Raw genomic sequence first — 18,019 nt, 5'->3', positions numbered from 1 at the left:
CAGACATCCAGAGATGTGAGCCTGGTGTGCCAGACTCCTCCCCTTTCCTACCATACACACAGTCTGAGTAATGTTTTCCTCTGCTAAGGAATATTTTAGTTATCATATGCTTACACCATCTGTATATAGATGAAAAAGACCTTAATGTGTTTGTTAATGAAAAAGTTACAGTGGTATATTTAAAAAGAGTTTATTTAACTTTATTCAATTTAAAGGCCACTTAGTAGACTGAGCCTTAATGATCTACAGTAAACGTATTTTTTCAAAAGATTTCTCCATTATTGGGTGTTCTTAGACACATTTCATATATAGGATTTAGATAAATTGCTGCTCTGGGTAACACAGTGTGATAAGGAGATATTAATTCATGCTAAATTGCAAAGAAATTCCTTCAGAGGAATTATTCCATCCCTATGAATATAAAAGACAACCTCTCTATCTGAGCATTTCCTGGGAAGTCAGACATTCTGTGCATTGTACCAAACTGCAGATGTATTCATTATAATAACATTAATCATGATGACTCCATTTGTCAGTTCCACCTTAATTAAGCATGGCTGCCATAATGGACAATTTAAAGTGTTATAAGAGACTGTTTACAAGGGGGTTAATAAGAGTTAGGAGTCAGAATTAAGTGGTCTTCTATCAGGTGTGACTTTCCTGGTGCTTTGAGGTAGCAGAGGTTTAACAGGAACAGAGGATGGAAGGGATGACTGGAGCATCACACTCAGTCTGATCTAGGTGTGTTACCTGCTGGCTGGGATGGGGTATCCTGGTTTTGGCTGAGATTTTCTTTCCAGTAGCTGGTACAGTGTTGTGTTTTGGGTTTAGGATGAGAATAACGTTGATAACACACTGATATTGTTGATGCTAAGTAGTGTTTATCTTAAACCAAGGACTTTTCTGTTGTGCACAAACAAATTGTTCCATTTCCCAACAAACAGGAGGTGAGAAAGCACCTGGGAGGAAGCATGGCCAGGGCAGCTGTCCCAAAGTGCTCAAAGGGGTCTTCTGCACGATAGAATGTCATGTCCAGCATATAAATTAGGAGAGCTAGCCAGGAACCAATCTTTCCTTCCACAGGGCTCTTGCACTTCTTAGCACGTGTCTTTTTGCACATACAGATGAGATTGCACAGCATGATCCATAAATTTATACCTTTTGGAAGTTCTCTGTGGGGTTCATGCCTATTCTTTTGATGCTTCTGCAGAACATATCCCTTTGCTAATTCTTAGCCTTTATTGTATTGGAGGTTGGTGCAGCCAGCCGAATTCTCCCTGTTTTGGAGAATGTGGCTGGGTCAGCTTTCCATGTATGTGGTAACAAGCATTGGCTCTGAAGTTTTGGCTACACTTTCTATGTCTACTGCTCCATTTGAGGCAAGACATGGGATCCAGTTTGAGGTGGGCCCAAAGCCTCCTGTTCAGAGGGCCTTTGAAGGGTGAATGAGGGAGACTTACTACAAATTTGTAGGCAGAAAGAAGTCCAATCAGCTGAGTGGCAGCTGGAGCATGCATCTCAGTTCACTGTTCAGGTATGATCAGTAGCCCCACGGCTTTGGAAACACTGCTGTACAAAGATGCTTCCTAAATACTTCAAGAAAGTGCATGTACACATAGCAATTTTCTTTTCTCCCTAGGGCATTTCAAGTTTTTGGGGTCTTTTCTTTTGTGAATGAAAGTAGGTCATGAAATCTTGAGACAGAAGCCATAAGTCTTCACCAGCTGTCTGTGACATTATTTCCAGATGTTCCTGCTCATAGCCATCATGGCCCACTGCAGGAATCCTGGCAAAGGAGCTGTCACTTTGGTCTCTTTGTACGAGCTCCTGTGTACCCACATCTCTGCACCTGTCTTTCCTGGCTGGACTGCATATTGCCCTTGTCTGCAAAATCTGTTACAATACAGAGACATTCCTTTGCTTAACCAAGGGTCTGCATTTCCTATTCATTAAAAGTACAAACGACAATTCCCAGACATCTTAAACAATGGCCATTTGTATGAAGGTTTGAGCTAAAACCATATTTGCATCCTTGAAGGGCATTCTCACTGAAGGAAGCAGTATGGGGCCTAACACCTGAAGAGACAGGAAGATTCCATGCCCCTCACCGCAGTTGTGTCAGGTCTAATCCCACTGTTCTGCTACCAGCAGGCTGCCATGGCATTTCACATCCAGACGTGGAAGGGCTTAATGAGGAACGGGCACTGCCTGCCTGCTGCAGGAGCAGACGACTCGTTCCTCTTTTAACCTAGCCAGGCTGAAAGACAGCAGAAGTACAAAAAGTATAAAAAATGGAGTAAGAAATGGCGATCCCTGCCATTGCAAACACAGTACAGCCACAACATGGCCTCTGTTGCTCTCCTGTAAAGTTCCTTTGGTGCTAAGCTACGAATCTCCACTGAAAGCAGACCAAGCACTGGCACAGGCTGTGCCAGGAAAAGTCAATTTGGTTCATCCACTCTCTGCTGTCCTCAGGAAGTGCTGGGAGATGCACTAAGACACTCTTAGAACCATAGAAAGTTGGAGCTGGAAGGGACGTTGAAAGTTTATCTGGTTTCGTACCCTGCCATGGGAAGGAACACATCCCACTAGACCAGATCCAAACTCCAAGCCTGGTCCAACCTGGCCTTCAGCCTCCCCAGGATGGCACAACCACCGTTTCTCTGGGCAGCCTCTGCCCAGAGGAATTATTGCCTGGGCATCTCCAGGGAATAATTTCTTCCAAATATCCAATCCAACCCTGTCCTCTGTCAGTGCAAGCCTTGTCCAGTCTCTCCAGATCCTTCTCCCAAGTCCCTTGGAGCCCTCTCTAGTCTTGGAAAGGACCCTAACGTCTCCCTGAAGAGAAAGAGGGAGACCCCTTCTCCAGGCTGAGCAACCCTGTCTCTCATGCTGTGTCTATAGGAGAGGTTCTCCAGTTTTTTGAGCATCCTCATGATGATGGACAGCTCCTAAGAGGGGCCTCCAAGCCCCAAACCCTTCCAGGACCTTGCTGCGTGGGAGGTGACACGTGCATTGTGATGCAGTGGATTCTGGAGGTCTGATGGCTTTCCTCCCTCCCCAGAAGGCATCACCACCCATTACCTACAGGAAGATGAGTCTCCCAGGACTCAGAGGGCAGTGCAAGGGATTCCTGCTCCATCTGGTGATATTGGGTTCATCAGGGCACTAGTGCCTTGACAGGGGCCAGTGGGTGGCTGTGAGGAGATAATTTCATTTTGATTTGCCTTAACAATGGTTGTCAGAGGCATATGGGCGAGGGGTTGCATAAGTTCCAGGTCCAGGAGGCAGTTAGGAGAAGGTGGATGAAGGCCTTGGGTCTGGGGACTTTGCTTGGCAGCCAGTCCATGTCTCACATGGGACAGTCAGGGGAAGACCAAAGAAGATGTTGTACCCCAGAGACACTCTCCTGTCAGATGGCAAAAGATCTCTACAAATGGACAGCAGAGAGCCATGGGACTGGGCCAGGGGTGTCCTGCCTGCAGGAAGGCTTTGGCAGGGGCCAGGGGCATAAAAAGTAACTGTGTCACAAGGCCTGGGGCTGCGGAGAATTTTTATTTTGGGGGTTTTGGCTTGGGGGCTTGTCGAAGGTTGCTTTTTGAATGGAGGCTGTTTTTTGAGTGTGGTTTGGGAGCTTTTTTGAGGCTTGCATTTTAGCTTTGGGCTTTTTGAGTATAGGGGCCTTCTGGGTCTTGTGCCTTTTGCCTTGGCTCCAGCTTGCTCGCTGGCTGGCTCTTCCTTTGCCCTGGTCCTAGCCCGTGTTTTGTCCCTCCTGCCCTGGCCCCGAGTCAAGCACGAGCACAGCCCTGGCCCTCTGCTGGTAATGCTCCCTCTGCTTCTGCTTCTCCCTCTCCCCCTCTCTCTCCCCTCTTGCCCACTCCTTTTTCCATTTTCCTCCCTTCTTTGCTGTCTTATGGCCCTTTGGTTTGGGCAACTTCTTTGTCTTTTTGTTTTTTCGTTACAAATAAACGGTTCTCAGATACAACATTCACCTTGCTTGGCTTGATTTCATTCCTGACCACCCATTTTTAAGAGAGCTTCTCACAGTTTCCCACAGTGAAACAGGCCAGTGGCAAGCACTAGCTTGAGGTGGGCAGTGGCACTGGATGGTTGCTGCCACAGTCCACACAGGGTGAAGGGATGTGAAGGGCCGTTCCAAAAGCTGTGCATCCCACAGAGCTGTAAGGTGCACATGGTGCATGGAGAATTACACCAGGACATCAGGAGAGGACCAACAGGGGTGGAGCAAAACACACCAAGTCCAGCCTGGCTGGACAAGTGCTGATGGATGAACTTGGGAATTATGGAAAACTGATTTTTGAACGCTAATTCTTCTAAAATTCACTCCATTATACTGCAAGCTCAAGTGTAAGAATAACCACTCCACTCTGAAATACACCTGCTTGGAAGCATCCCTGGTTTATGCTGCCAGCAGAGAGTGCAGGCTTCTTCCCAAAGCAGAATCTGCAGGACATCAAGTAAATACTGGATGTATGCTGATGGTTGACTTAATTCTGTCTCTCTCTGCCCAGTGTCTATGAGCCAAATGATTGTGATTTTATTTATATGCGATTATTTACTGAATTGTGAAAAGGTCTTGAGTTCTGCCTCTCAGGTTTAATACTGAAATGTATGGTACTGGAACACAAACCTATTGTCCTGAGCTTCCTGGAGGACTTTAACTGTCAAAATCAATGTCAATGATTATTATAAGCATTGCTGTGAAGAATTTAAGACGGCCAGCAGCTTAGTGCTCCGTTAGCCTTTTGTTTAATCCTGCCACAACAGGATGGGGGAGAAAAAAGGAAAAGTGGCAGTGAGAAGACTGAAGGGTTGAGACAAAAACAGGTTAAATAAAGGACAGAGAAAAATAAAAAGAAAGGCAACCACTCACCTCCCACAAATAGACCGATAGTGATAGCCAGTCCCTAAGCAATATCTGCTTTGGAAAAACTCCCTCCCCAGCTTCTGCTGGTGAGTATGGCAATGTATCATTCAGATATCCCTTTGGTTAGCTGGTGTCAACCCTCCAGTTGCCCCTCTACCACTTTTTCCCCCACCCCAGACTCCTCTCTGACCCTTGATAATATGCTGGTTTCCTCAGTGTTTGGTGTGTTACCAATCGTGTTTCAGCCACAAATCCAGAGCACGGCTCCATACTGGCTGCTATGAAGGAAATTAACTCCATCCCAGCTAAATGGGGTACACACATCATCAGTACCTCATTAGGAACTCAGAAACTGTGAGGGTGGAAGTTCTGGACACCTTCACTATCATTCCTTTTATGTCAGTTATGTGGGTTTGTGTGTTGGTTTCACGTGCTTGGGGGGAGGGGTGGATTCACCTCAGGGCAGGCTCCATGAGGCTGGGGAGTGGGAGGGGCCCTCCCAGCTCTGAGAACTTCCCCTGTGAGCTGCTGGCACCAATCAGAAAGCTGATTTGGTGATGGACAGCTTGGGAAACCAATGAAAAGTTATTTCGCTTTCACAAATCACAGTTAAATCAGGTTTGCTGGCTCTTTTTCGGCTTCCAGTCTACAGGGGTGGTGGTCCCTGGCCGGGAGGCTGCGGCCCGGCTCCGGGCTTGGCCTGGAGTCCGACCCCGGCCCCGGCTTGGTGGGGGGCCCAGCCTGGCCCGGCTGCATGGTCTCGGGCCCCCCTCTCTGACCACATGGCTCTCCTCTCCACGTGGCATAGCCGAGCAGGGGGGATCGGGGAGCCAGCAAAGGCTGTCCCTTCCCCCTTCCCCCTTCCCCCTTCCCTCCTCGTTCTGAGAGAAGAGGCCTCCAGCTTCCCATGCTGTTTCTTCACTATCTGGATACAATTGTAACTTCTTTATGCCTGGATAAGATCCTCGATCTCCTAAGCATTCCCTGAATGAGAAGAAATTAAAGCATGGAGACTACAGAGGTCAGTGGAATGAAGATAAAGTTCCTGGTGGGAAGAGATTGAAAAGATGTGACTGATAAGTAGCTGAAAACCTTTTTTGTGGGCTAAGGGGATTGTGACTTCACTAAAATTCCTTTAAACTGTGAAATATACTTGGGGAGGTTTGGGGTGCTTAAGAAGAAGACTTTTTTGCCTTGGAGAATTGGAGCTTTCTCTTCTGGGACTGGAATAAGGACAGAGACATTTGATAGTGAAGGAGATGAAGAGAATCTTGTTTTTCAGCAGCCTGCCTTTAAAAGTAATACCCCATGTGTGTAACATAACCTATTGCACAGCTCCGGAAGGAGTGTGAAAGAATGGGAGGAGAGTCATAATCTGCAATATTTTCCTGGGCGGATGTGGATTGTGAAGGTGAAGACACCCCCTAAGCCATAACTAAAAAGGGACTTTTCTCTCTTAAGTAAACTGAACTGATAATTTGAATGTATAACTGACTGAAGTGCTCTCTGTATGTTTGTTGGTAAGAAATGTTGAATGAAGGGGAGGAGGGAACAATCTAGGGATCTTATTCTGAATATTTTTTTTTTTTTTGTTATTAATAAATTTCTTCTTGTACCTTTCTAAGTTTTAAGCCTGCCTCTAAAAGAAATTAAATATATTTAAGGTTGGCAAACCCAAGTCACACAGTGACAGTTTGTTGGGACTTTGAGCAGCATGGTCTAGTGGAATATGTTCGTGCCAATAGCAGAAGGATGGAACAAGGTGGTCTTAAATGTGTCTTCCATTTTTTCATATGCTGTGAATTTATTAATTAAAATTTGCAATCTCAATTGCTAGAATGATGTTAAAATTCACAAGGGAATACAATAGCTGAGGTCAAATACAAGGTGATGTCAAACAAAATGAGCATTCCCTTATTATGGTTTCACAAACCCCATGCTTGGGCAAACTGGGGTACTGTGGTAGAATTCACCAGTGCATGCAAGACACCAGTGATGATGATCCAAGTATATGTCTCACAACTCAAGGCCAGACAAGAGGTTTGGCTCTGGCCACACACACCGGACAGCAATCCCGAGGGCGTTGAGGACAGAGGAGGACATGAGATGGCAGGTGGAGGGAAACGTGAGTTTGAAAAAGCATCAGAAGCACAAAGCAGTCCTCAAGTATACCTGTGCATCCACCTGTAAATACATTTATATGTAACTCATTGAGAATAGGTTATTCATCAATCATTAGCTGTAGCACATTTTTAAAATAGGGTTATATGTCAGCATGGGTTAGCAAGGTTTTTCCAGCTACTGACTGTATATAGATACATGTCAGTGCAGGCATTTCATGCCACAGCCACAATGGGCTCTAGGGCAGGGGCCACGAGAGTTCTCCCACCCTCCAGGGCCCAGTGCAACCCTGTCTCTGCTGGTGGCCAGAAGTTATATGGGCAGAAGCTGAGACTCTTCCCATCTGTCCTACACTGGACAAAAGATTTTGGCTTGTGACAAAAAGGCTGCTGGGGCAAAATTCCCCACGCCCCTTTCCCTCAGCAGCCAGAAGACACCCTCTTCCACAGAGGAGCAGCTGGGCAGCAGCATAGCACAGCACAGCACAGCACAACAGAGCCCTGCTCCAAAGCAGGGAGCGCCTCAGCCAAACCACAGTGGTCTCCAGACAGGAGAGACACCTTCAGGGAGCTCTGAACAGCCCCTGGCTCCTGTCCCCAGCAAATGCTCCTCCTTGCATCCAGAGCTGGCCTCTGCCTCGCGGGGAGAACAACCTGCCCACAGGACTAGGACCCCTGAGACTCTTCACCAGCACCGAGCTCACCATTTTGGGGTGCCTTGGCCCTGCCCAGCATGGAGCACCTTCCTGGGCCCACCCACACTGAGTGGGGACCATCCTGCTGGCACAGACTGCAACCCCTCCCCGTGACTGAGGGATGCTTGTTCATCAGGGCCCCCAATGTCCCGCTTCAAATGCAACTACCTGGTAATTGTTTCCCTAGAAAGGCAGGACACGAGGTGAGGACAAGAGTGAAAGCAAACATTTTGAACTTAAAAAAATTACTTTTATTTTAGGAACCAATAAAATTATGGTAAATATTTACAAATAATTATCTCACATAAAGGTTACATAAAACCAAATGTCCACAAGTAACAGTCACTCTCATGAAAAGACACACAGATATTGAACTACGCCAATCTTATTGCATGTTTCTTCAACTAATCTAAAAAAAAAGTGTTGCAGTCAACCATTTAACTTAGAATAAAATCACAAATTCCAGTACTGACAGGAAAAAGAATTTTAAAAAAAGAAAAAAACAAAGGAAAAAACCCCTTCAAACAGCCCCTCCTTTTTGACCCATGCCTTAGCACCCCTGGTCCCCAGCCCACCTCCCTTTTTGCTACCCAAAACAAAACCCAAAACAAAATCCCCAAAATAATGTTCGACGTCTTTGGCAAATTGGCACTGCTGTAATTACATTCAAATATTATAACACACAAAAGCAACACACAGCACTAAGGAAAAAACACCAATATTTCAAGTTTGTTCTTTTCCTACTAGAAAAAAAGAATACAAAACATACACATTTTAAGAAGCATTTTTTCATCTGTTTTGCAACAGATGTTATCCCCTACTTTCAAAGGCAATTCAACAGTTATTTTTTAGGATTTTTTTTTGTAAGTTATTTTTTGTTTGTATGTACTTTTCAAGGTGAGGAGGCTTTTCTTTTTCTCCCTCTCTTTCTTTTTCCTCTCATTTTAAAGAAGTAAGGTTCAATGCAGGCATTGCAGACTTTGGTGGATACAATAAGTATTTCTTTGTTGCTAGAAGTCCCTAACACATAGTGGTTTGTCTTTAAGAAAAAAAGTTTGCTCTTTTTTTTTTTTTTTTTTTCTTGGAAAGGAATTCCATTTGCAATGAAATGAGTTTCTGTAATTTCGGAATATACAAAGGCCACTGTACAAAGTGAAAAACCATGACGAGATTTTTTTTTCCCACAGTAGGCTGAGCAAAGGGAAAGGCAGGTCTAAATGCCCACTGGCCACTTTTCCCACCTCATTTAGACAAGGCAGAGCCAGAGACCTTGGACTGAGGGGTCTGGCTGGGTGGTGTCTGGGGCTGATGCAGGACTAGAATCCACCTCTCCACAGCCCCTGCAAGCTCTGAGATACTCAAGTAGTGGTGTACTACACATTCAAGGGTGTAGACAGCAATCCCTACATGCTTGCCTGCCCACCTGGCAATGCTGCAGCTGTGTCCAGCTCAGTCCTCTCAGCCTGGCTCCCACCCTGTAACTCCTGCATTCTGTGAGTCTTCCACAGGACTGGTGAGCGAGGCCACTGCTGCAGCTGGCACCTGTGTCAGCTGTGATGCTGAGGTGAGCAACTCAGGCACCACTTTGACATGCTTTTCACTCAGCATTTGCATGTCAAGTCTCATCAGCTCGACCAGAAAAAGAACACTAACTGGTTTTGATCCTTTCAGATCCTTTTGTTTGTCATAGTGTGGTAACACATCCCTGTGACAAGAGCAGGTCTGAGGAGCTACAGGACTGCCCCAGCTGCATCCCCAGCCATGTGTGGCTCCTGAGCACTCTGTCCCCAGAGCAGAGGGCAGCTGGCTGCAACTCTGATGTGTGCCCAGTGCCTCTGCCAGTGCAGAGGCTGACCTGGCTGTGCCCAGCAACACTCACATGTGACCCTCACTTGCACGCTTGGCGAGCCAAGAGCTGCTGCTCCTCTAACATTTCATCAACGAATCCAGGAGAAAAACCAGGTTTTCCCAGAGTTTGCTGGGACAGGGTTATGGGGGGGTCAGCCAAGTGCTGTGCTGCTTCTTAGCCTTATGCTTCCCAGTGGCACCTGCACGCAGGAAAGAGCACGGTGCTGGGAAGGATATTGGTCCAAGCCTGGTGCAGCCAGTGACAGCTATACAAGCTGAGTCTGCTACAGGCCACAGCTCCTGATACCTGTGTCTGGAAACAAGCAGGACTATAACATGTCTTCCTCTCCCCTCCTTATTGAAGCATGTGTAAAAAACATAAATTAAAGAAAAAGAAAGCCAGGAATATAACCCCATTAGCTAAGACTAGCATGGCAAAGCATTTATTAACACCCAGTAAGTACTAAGACCTGGCACGGTGAGGCCATCCCTTCCCTTACCCACCATGCCACTCTGTCCAACTGCACTGCCCTCACACTACAGCACCAAGAGGACTCAGTCACAGGGAGTCAAGGAGATTGTCAGCTCCATGTACCCTGGGGCTGTTTCCTTCCTCACCATCTCTTTCCAAAGTGCCTCATGCACTGATGTTGTCCTAACATCTTCCAGTCCAATCAGAGAACTTCTCAGACATCTTGGAATGAACAGTCGTTCTCTGGCCCCATGATGCCAGAGCCCCATGTGTTTTTCTGCTTCAACAGTGATCAAAGAAAACTTTTGATCTGTTGATCCAGTCCTCAGAGACATCCAGAGCTCTGCAGTCAGTAGAGCTGCCTAGCAATAATATCTCCATAACTGAACCTTCAGACACAGATGATGAAAAAATTCAGTGTCCACAACATTTTGTGTCTTCTTTATGGTCACAGTCTGACAGCATTTAACTGAAGGTTTCCTCAACAAGTCAGTTCATGCAATCCTGACTCCAGCCTCCATTGATTTAGTTTCACAGCAGCATTGTCCCTCTCCACCTTTCAGATTTAATTTCTTTGCCTGTGTCAGCAATGTATTTGATAAAATTATTGCTGGAGTGTCAAGTACTGGAAAACCCTCCATCTAACTGAGTGTATTACAGAGTTCAGGGCTGAAACTGCCTGAAGGCACTTCATGGGGTTGATTTCTGCAAAGGTTTAGTAATGATTTGCTCTGCAGGGCATCCCACCTGAGTAAAGGATTAGCAGGACACCACAAACCCCAGCACTGGGCTGGCTCTCTCCTCTCCTTGTAGCCCCTAAGGGTCATTTTCTTCCCATCTCCACCTCACCCAGTAACCCCTCTGAGGCCACAGAGCACAGATGGAAGCACGAAATCCTCCGTCATGCCCAGACCACCACCTTCTACCAATAGTGCCTTTCAAAGATGCTCCCCAAGGAGGAGGATTCCACAATGAAGACCATGGACAGAAAGTCTTTCTGAGGAAAGCAGTTTGTAAATCTCAGGTGCAATATTCCCAGAAACAGAAAGTACTGTCAAGAAGTGCCTTTTCCAGCAGCATGGCATGGATACTCCATGTCTAAATCATACTGGCTGTTTGTGACAGAAGGATATCCCAGCAGATGTGAGTGAGCCATGGCTGCCACATTTTGGGAGATGGGTCAGGCACGAGTCCCTGCTTTGCATGTGCAGGGATGGAAGTTTCAGGTTTCCCCTCATTAGCTGCCTGTGTATCCAGAGAGTCCTTGGGATGGAGCCCCCCACCACGCCTGGCAGGCCAGGGGCTGCCCTGATGAAAGCCTTGAGGCCAGTCAGGCCTGAGCACTTTGGGTCACTTCAGCAGTGGCATCCACACATGCATCATCTGGAGGAAACACACCTGTCTTGTCTTTCCTAAGTCCCCAGCCCAACTACAAGTACTTCTGGCATAAGTATAGTAACATCTGCTGAAATGTCATGTTTAGTCTTCTCAACGTTATCTGAATTAATATATGTCAAGCAATCCATAGTGCTGAGGAAACAAGAAAAAGTAATGTGGTTGCAGGAGAGTAGACAGAGTGGGAGAAGGACCCACATGCCAACGAGCTGCAGCTCCCTCACTGGGCCCACAGACTTGTTTTAGCCAAGCCTGGAACAGCTGGTGTAACAGCACACCTCTGCTCCAGATGCATCACCAGCACCGCTGGTCAAACCCTTCTTTCTCATCTCTTCAGCAAAGGCACTGGACAGACACATGCCTTCCTGAACTCACAGAGAAGGTGCATGTGCTCAGAGTGGAGGCACTGCACATCCCCTGGCCAGGCCCTTGCATGTGGTCCCAGGGACAGAAATGCCCTTTACAGTATTGTCCAAGGAATGCAAGCAATCATGGGGTATGCAGATAGTTATGAACCCAAAGCAGGGCTTCAGAAGGTTCCTTGTGTACATTTTCCGTGCTGTTATTTGTCTTTTGTTAAAAACAGGTGCGTATCAGTAATTAATTGCTGAAAGATTAAAAATGGCATTCATCTCACTGATAAGTTTGTCACAAAACTTATTTCTGCATTAGTTTAAAAGACTCTGGCTGAAATCCCAGATGGGGTCTGTGAGCATCATGCTGAAATGTCTCAGAGCTGGTGGGACCTGGATGTCTCCAAGGCTGCTGAGGATTGGAACACACATCTGCCCTGGAAACTTGGGAGTGCTGGCTACATTTCCATACCATGAGAAGATGCCACTGGAGTGGGAGAAAGAATTTCTCAGCAGATCAGTGGCCACTATAGATACCAGATATGCAGCACAAGTGATGAGTGGGAAGGGAGAGAATAGTGTTAACTCAGGAGCTGCCAGAGAAATGTTTGTACAGCTGGAACCTGTTGAATACCTGCTTGAATGTTCCTCCACAGGAGTGCATCTCAAGTTTGACACCAACAACCTTTCTTCTGCAGGCAAGCACCAACAGGATCCCCCAGCGGAGCCCAGGCAGCTCTGGGAGGATGAGGATGGTTGGGTCGGGAGTAATGAGGCTAAAGCCAGATCTTCATCTCAACAGGACCAGGCGGCTTCCCCACTGCCCTCAGAAGGGAGGGGATGGAGTCATGCCTGTCATCCTTATGTGGCTGAGGTTGTCTGTGCCTTGGTCTGGGCTAGGGGGAGGCTTCAGGGAGAGATCAGCAGCTCTCCTGGCTCCGTGGAGAGGCAGTGATTGGTGTAGCTGCTAAGGGGTCATTTGTAGCTGCTCTGCTCGCTTAATTTAGACCCCCACAAGGTGCACATTGAAACCTGTGACTATTAGTGCTTCCTATTCAAGTAGGAGGAAAGAAACATGGAATTAGCAGGGCAAAAGTCCCCTTAGGCATGCCTGGTTTACAGTGCTGGAATCTGCAATGCCTTCACAGAAATGTACAGACATGCCAAAACAAGAACTTTCTCCTTCAGCTTGGCTTGGAAATTGCAGCTGCCCTCATGCCTGGTACACCCCACTCACTACATGTACTTAACAAAAATCATAAGCACAGTATTTCTCTGCCTTCCTCTCAGGGTTTTCATGGCTGGGATTGAGCACACAATCTATGGAGATATACATAAGGTGTCAACTGTTATTTAGGAATTCCTTCCTGGATGCTGCTTAACTTGAATTTGTTCCAGTGTTTAGTATGATGACAAATGAACAAAAATGAATATTAAGCAGTAAAGTATCACAAAATTGCCTATGTCTTTCAGTTGCCCATGTGTTTGATACAAGCATATAGCATGATCACACACAACTGTCAAATAGGATGCTCTATATAGAAACAACATCAGCCCAAAATACAGCCACAATGAGTGTTAACCTGGTTCAAAGTTGCTTAAAGCTTACAGAGTTCTTTGAATCAGTGCACCGGTTTCAAAACACACTTTTGGATGTGTTCTGAGTTCATACTTGTACAATGTTGCTGTTTATGCTTAAGCTACTCTTACAGTAATACAAACAAGCAAATATTTACAGTGGTGTGCTTGTGTAAAACTGAGGAGACTGATTTTTTCTTTGCCACACACAAAAAAAAGAAAAAAAAGAAAAAAGAAAAAAAAAAGATAAAAAGAAGAAAAAGAAAAACAAAAGAAGAAGAAGAAAAGAAAATTGCCTTGAGTCTCACAGCCTGTTTCAGTGTGCAGCAAGAGGGAGCTGCCCCAAGGGGAGCTGCTCACACCTCTTCCTTATCCCCAGATACAGCCATGGCACCCGCAGGCAATTGAAGCAGTAGCCAGCCAGCTGCAAAGAACTTGAAGCTACCACACATTTTGACCACACAGAGCCTCAGGAGTACCACCTCCTCCTGCTTCTCTGATTCAGGACCCAACCAGATTCACGAATACAATAATCTGTTCAACAAATGTCAATGGTCATGTTCCTACTAGGTACTCTGTGCTTCCCTTCGGGTGGCTGGATGGTGGCAGTGGCGTGTCACGGCGGTGCACAGGGTGTCACGGCGCTGGCAGCGGGTGTCACGGCGGTGGCAGCAGGGTGGCACGGCGGTGGCACAGGGTGTCACAGTGGTGGCAGCGGCGTGTCACGGCGGTGCACAGGGTGTCACAGCGGTGGCATCAGCGTATCACGGCGCTGGCAGCGGGTGTCACAGCGGTGGCAGCAGCGTGTCACGGCAGTGGCAGCAGCGTGTCATAGCGGTGGCACAGGGTGTCACGGCGGTGGCACAGGGTGTCGCGCTGTCCCCCGTGAGTGCTGTCGGGGCTCTGGGTCAGTGGCGGTCGTAGGCGGCGGTGGCCGGAGCGGCGGCTCCGCGGGCTGTGGCGCTGTAGTAGTAGGGCGAGCCTGTGGGACAGGAGACCACTGTGAGGAACACAAAGGGGGAAAGTGCCAGCTTGCAGTGCTCTGACAATGGGTGTCAGAGAGCGCTCCAGCCAAACTTCAGTATGGGCTGGGTAAAGAGAACGCAGATTGCGTTTGTGCATTCTGCATGAGAAGGAGGCTACCACTGCTTTGCATTGCTGCGTGCTGCTTGATACCTTCTTCCATTCCTTCACTCAAAGTATCAACTTCGTTCACTTCACCAAAAAAAGTTAATTACTTTCCAGAACAGAAAGTCAAGATATTCCAATCCCAACACACTACTGTTCTCTGACTTCTTTGATTTTTTCCCCTTCCTTTTAAAAGGAGGAGGTTGAACTCCAAAGCATTCAAAATATTTCAGTGAAAGAACTTGTTTACCATATAAAGGCCTGGAAAATATTGGTGAAAATTCTCTGTCCTGCAGGGTTAAGCACTGGTAGATAGGATGATTACCCAAGGATCACCAAGAACCTGGACTATTTGTTTGAATGAGGGAGAGTCTTTGACTGGTATCCAGAGAGATATCAATCTGTCCTGCCAGCACCAGTTTAAGAAACCTTCCAAGCACACCCACCCTTAGAAGGGAGTTTTCTGTCTTCAAGATGCCACTAGTTTGGTCTGCAAGTCACCAGTTTCAGATGCATGGGATGTGAGGCACATCACACGAGGAAGAACCCCCTGGAAGGATTTTTCCTCAGCCCCATGAATCTGAGACCATCAGGGAGGCTTGGATGAGCAGCAGAGAGCCAATGTGAGCAGCAGCGCTGGAGTAGGCAGGGCTGTAGGGTTTGTTCTCATGAGGGGCCCTGTCTGAGAGCTGTCTTCCATCCTGAGCTCCCTGCCTTCAGCACACATGGAACAGCAGTCTATCAGACATTGTCAAGGGTCTTCACAGCCCTGGATGTGACCTGCTGGCCCCTCTGGGAAAAGGCAATGCCACCAGAGCTCAGTGGGGACTGTGGGCCCCTTAGGAAAGCATCAGTGGCAGTCAAACAAAAGGTGCATTTTTTGGTTGTTCACTTCCTGTCCCAGACTGTCACATCCTGAGGTGTCTCCTTAGACCTGAGATCACCTCTGGTGGACATGCAGGTGGTTTGGAACCCAGCTCTTTCCAATGCCCGCCGATGAGAGACTGCAGGAGGCTGTTCTTAGAGGTTTTCATGGTTGTTTATTGTTGCTTATCTCAGGAATGCTTTGTCCAGCGAACAGCAGTCTGCTCGCCAGACATCCATGGCAGAATCTGCCTGGCAGAGGCAGGACTTATCTTTTATAGTCTAAACTACGTACTAGGTATTTACAAATGACCCCCAATACAATACAATCTTGTTACATGGTCCAGATCTGTTCTTGTCCAATCTAAAAGTGCCAGCGTGTCACCCAGCATGGATGACACGGAGAAGAAGGAGGAAGAGGTATCCACACCCCCAATTCTCCATCTTGGCCACGTGTCCCTTATCACAAACATTCTAGAAATCTGCTAATTCTACATTCTAACAGTCTAATTTACACTCTATTTATTTTTGTGGCTTGCATTTCTTCTCTCAATGTTGGTAAGTTGCTCCAAGGAGCTAAATCCAGCCCCTGAGACACCTGGGTCTCATTCAAGGGTCTTTGGGGACCCCGCCAGGGGGGTCTTAAACCTTCCAGGGAAGCCAGAGGAATACTCTGGACCCCCACACCAGACTTTACCAAACACTGCTCCTGCAGGTCCAAAGGCAGCCCCGGGCATAGCCTGAGTGTGGCAGTGCCTCGATTGTTGTCCCACCACACTCTCTGGAGCTGGAAGAAGGACCCAGCTGGCATGCCTGGCGCTGTTGGTGACATGCTCTGCCCTGAGACAAACGCCTTCCCCTCGGGGAGGCTGGAGAACCTTCTTGCCCTCTCCTCTTACTGCACAGCCTCCAGATGAATGCTGTGCGGTTCACTCCAAAATGACCTGACTGATTGTTTGAGGGCTGCTGGTTCAAAAGCCCAGGCACAGAGCAAGAATCACACAGCCAGACCCTTAAGAGGAAGCTCAGGGAAAGCTGCTGTTAACTGTTGGCAAAATGCAGGGCTACCTCACTGCTGTGGGTCCAACAGGGTCAATCTGACAGCCAAGCCCAGCTGTTCCTTCTTGGCTGCTTTTGTCCAGAGTGCTACATCAGGAGATCAGCTCAGGCTTCATCACCAGCCTCTAGCTTTTAATTTCCAAGGGAGCACAAGCTGATGCATCCAAAAAACAGAGCACAGGCAGCATTTGCTCTTGCCCAGCATGTGCAATGTGCTGCTCAGCACAGTCAGAGAAGAAAGCTTTGTCATGATCAGTGTCCTACCAGAGCATGTAGTACTCTGCTTCTGCAGCCCTGAGGGCTCAGAAACAGAGGGCTTTGGCTACTGGGATGTGTCTCCTGCCCAGTGCTGTGGCAAAACAGGAGCTTTTATGCACTGTGTGCGTCTGTGCTGTCCTCAGTTACACCCTTAGAGACCCAGACATCCAAAATCAGAAAAACCCATTCCAAAGGGCTGGGTTCAAACAAAGTAAAGCAATCTTTAGGAGTTGGTCCTAGCTGGCTAGAAGAATAGCTTTACGGTGCACAAAAATAATTCAAGAGAATCTGTGAAGTCACTGGCCAGGATAAACACTTGCAAAGGTGTGTGCAAACACAATGATGTGTTTGTGTATACAAACTCATATGCAGGAACCAATCAGACCTAGGTTTATTTACTAAACGTTAAAAAATGTTAAGCCATAGCCAATGGTGTTAAAGCAGATCCCTTCAGTAGGTCATCATTCCATTTATGTTTGCACAAGTGTAGTCTTGTGTTATCTGCTGAGGTCACCACAACTGCTATCCTGGACAGATAGTCTTCTTCCAGAAGACCTGAGGCTGGGGCTCCTTAATCTGATACCAGTTACCTGGAACAGGCTATTCCTGGAGAATACTGGACAGCTTCACAAGGACAGTGAAAACCATTTTCATAGGTAGCCTAAAGTTAAATAATGTATACTTCATATCCCAGCCAAACTCAATCCATTGAAACCACAGAAGCCTGCCTTGGTCAAATTGGCCACTCTTGAATGAGCAAAGGCAAAAGTTAACAGCTTATCAGACTTTGAAATGTGCATGCCATGTCTGTCTGGGGGTTTGGGGTGTTCTTTGGGGCTGCCCTCTTGGGGGTGCCCACTTGGCTGGCCCATGTCCCCTCAAGGACAATCCAGCTGCATGGATGTCCTTGGGGATCACAGCAGGCAGTACCTTGAGGAAAAACAGTTCCCAGGCCAGTGAAGAGCCAAGTGGAACTGCTGTCCCCACCCATCACCCAGGAGGTCAGACTGAAGCAGGCAGTGGTGGCGGGTGACAGAGATCCCAGTCCTCACTGGCACCAGCACTAGTGCTAGCCATGGCAGCTCAGCTCAGGCAGAGGGGTGAAAAACACTCAGGAGGGATCCAGCAGCACCCAACAATTTCACCCTGACTTGTGGAGCTGGATGCAGTGCTTTCTGAGGTTTTGGAGTAAATGGGATCTTCTGGGGGTCAGAGCCTTTGTTTTCCCACTCTCTCTTCCTCCACTGTTCTGACTCAATGCAGCTACAAAAAGCCCAATATTTCTCCCATGCATTCCAAAGGCCTTACATTTCTCTCAAGTTAGATTTTGCCAGTTTGCCTTTCAGCTGTGCAATCAAAGA

The 18,019-nt window shown here is 47.3% G+C and overlaps 1 protein-coding gene across 2 annotated transcripts in view; it reads right to left on the bottom strand.

Annotated features, from left to right (window-relative positions):
- Positions 1-7,973: 7,973 nt before the first annotated feature.
- Positions 7,974-18,019, bottom strand: part of PAX5 (paired box 5) — a 131,561-nt gene continuing 121,515 nt past the window's right edge. For both annotated transcript variants that reach the window (XM_056513029.1, XM_056513030.1), the window contains one exon: positions 7,974-14,331. In XM_056513029.1, coding sequence (XP_056369004.1) covers positions 14,258-14,331 — 74 coding nt within the window. In that variant the 3' untranslated portion in view covers positions 7,974-14,257. The remainder of the gene's footprint in view (positions 14,332-18,019) is intronic.

This window comes from Oenanthe melanoleuca, chromosome Z (genome assembly GCF_029582105.1).
Source record: "Oenanthe melanoleuca isolate GR-GAL-2019-014 chromosome Z, OMel1.0, whole genome shotgun sequence".
Classification (NCBI taxonomy): Eukaryota; Metazoa; Chordata; class Aves; order Passeriformes; family Muscicapidae; genus Oenanthe; species Oenanthe melanoleuca.
This window is presented reverse-complemented; position numbering and strand designations above follow the sequence as displayed.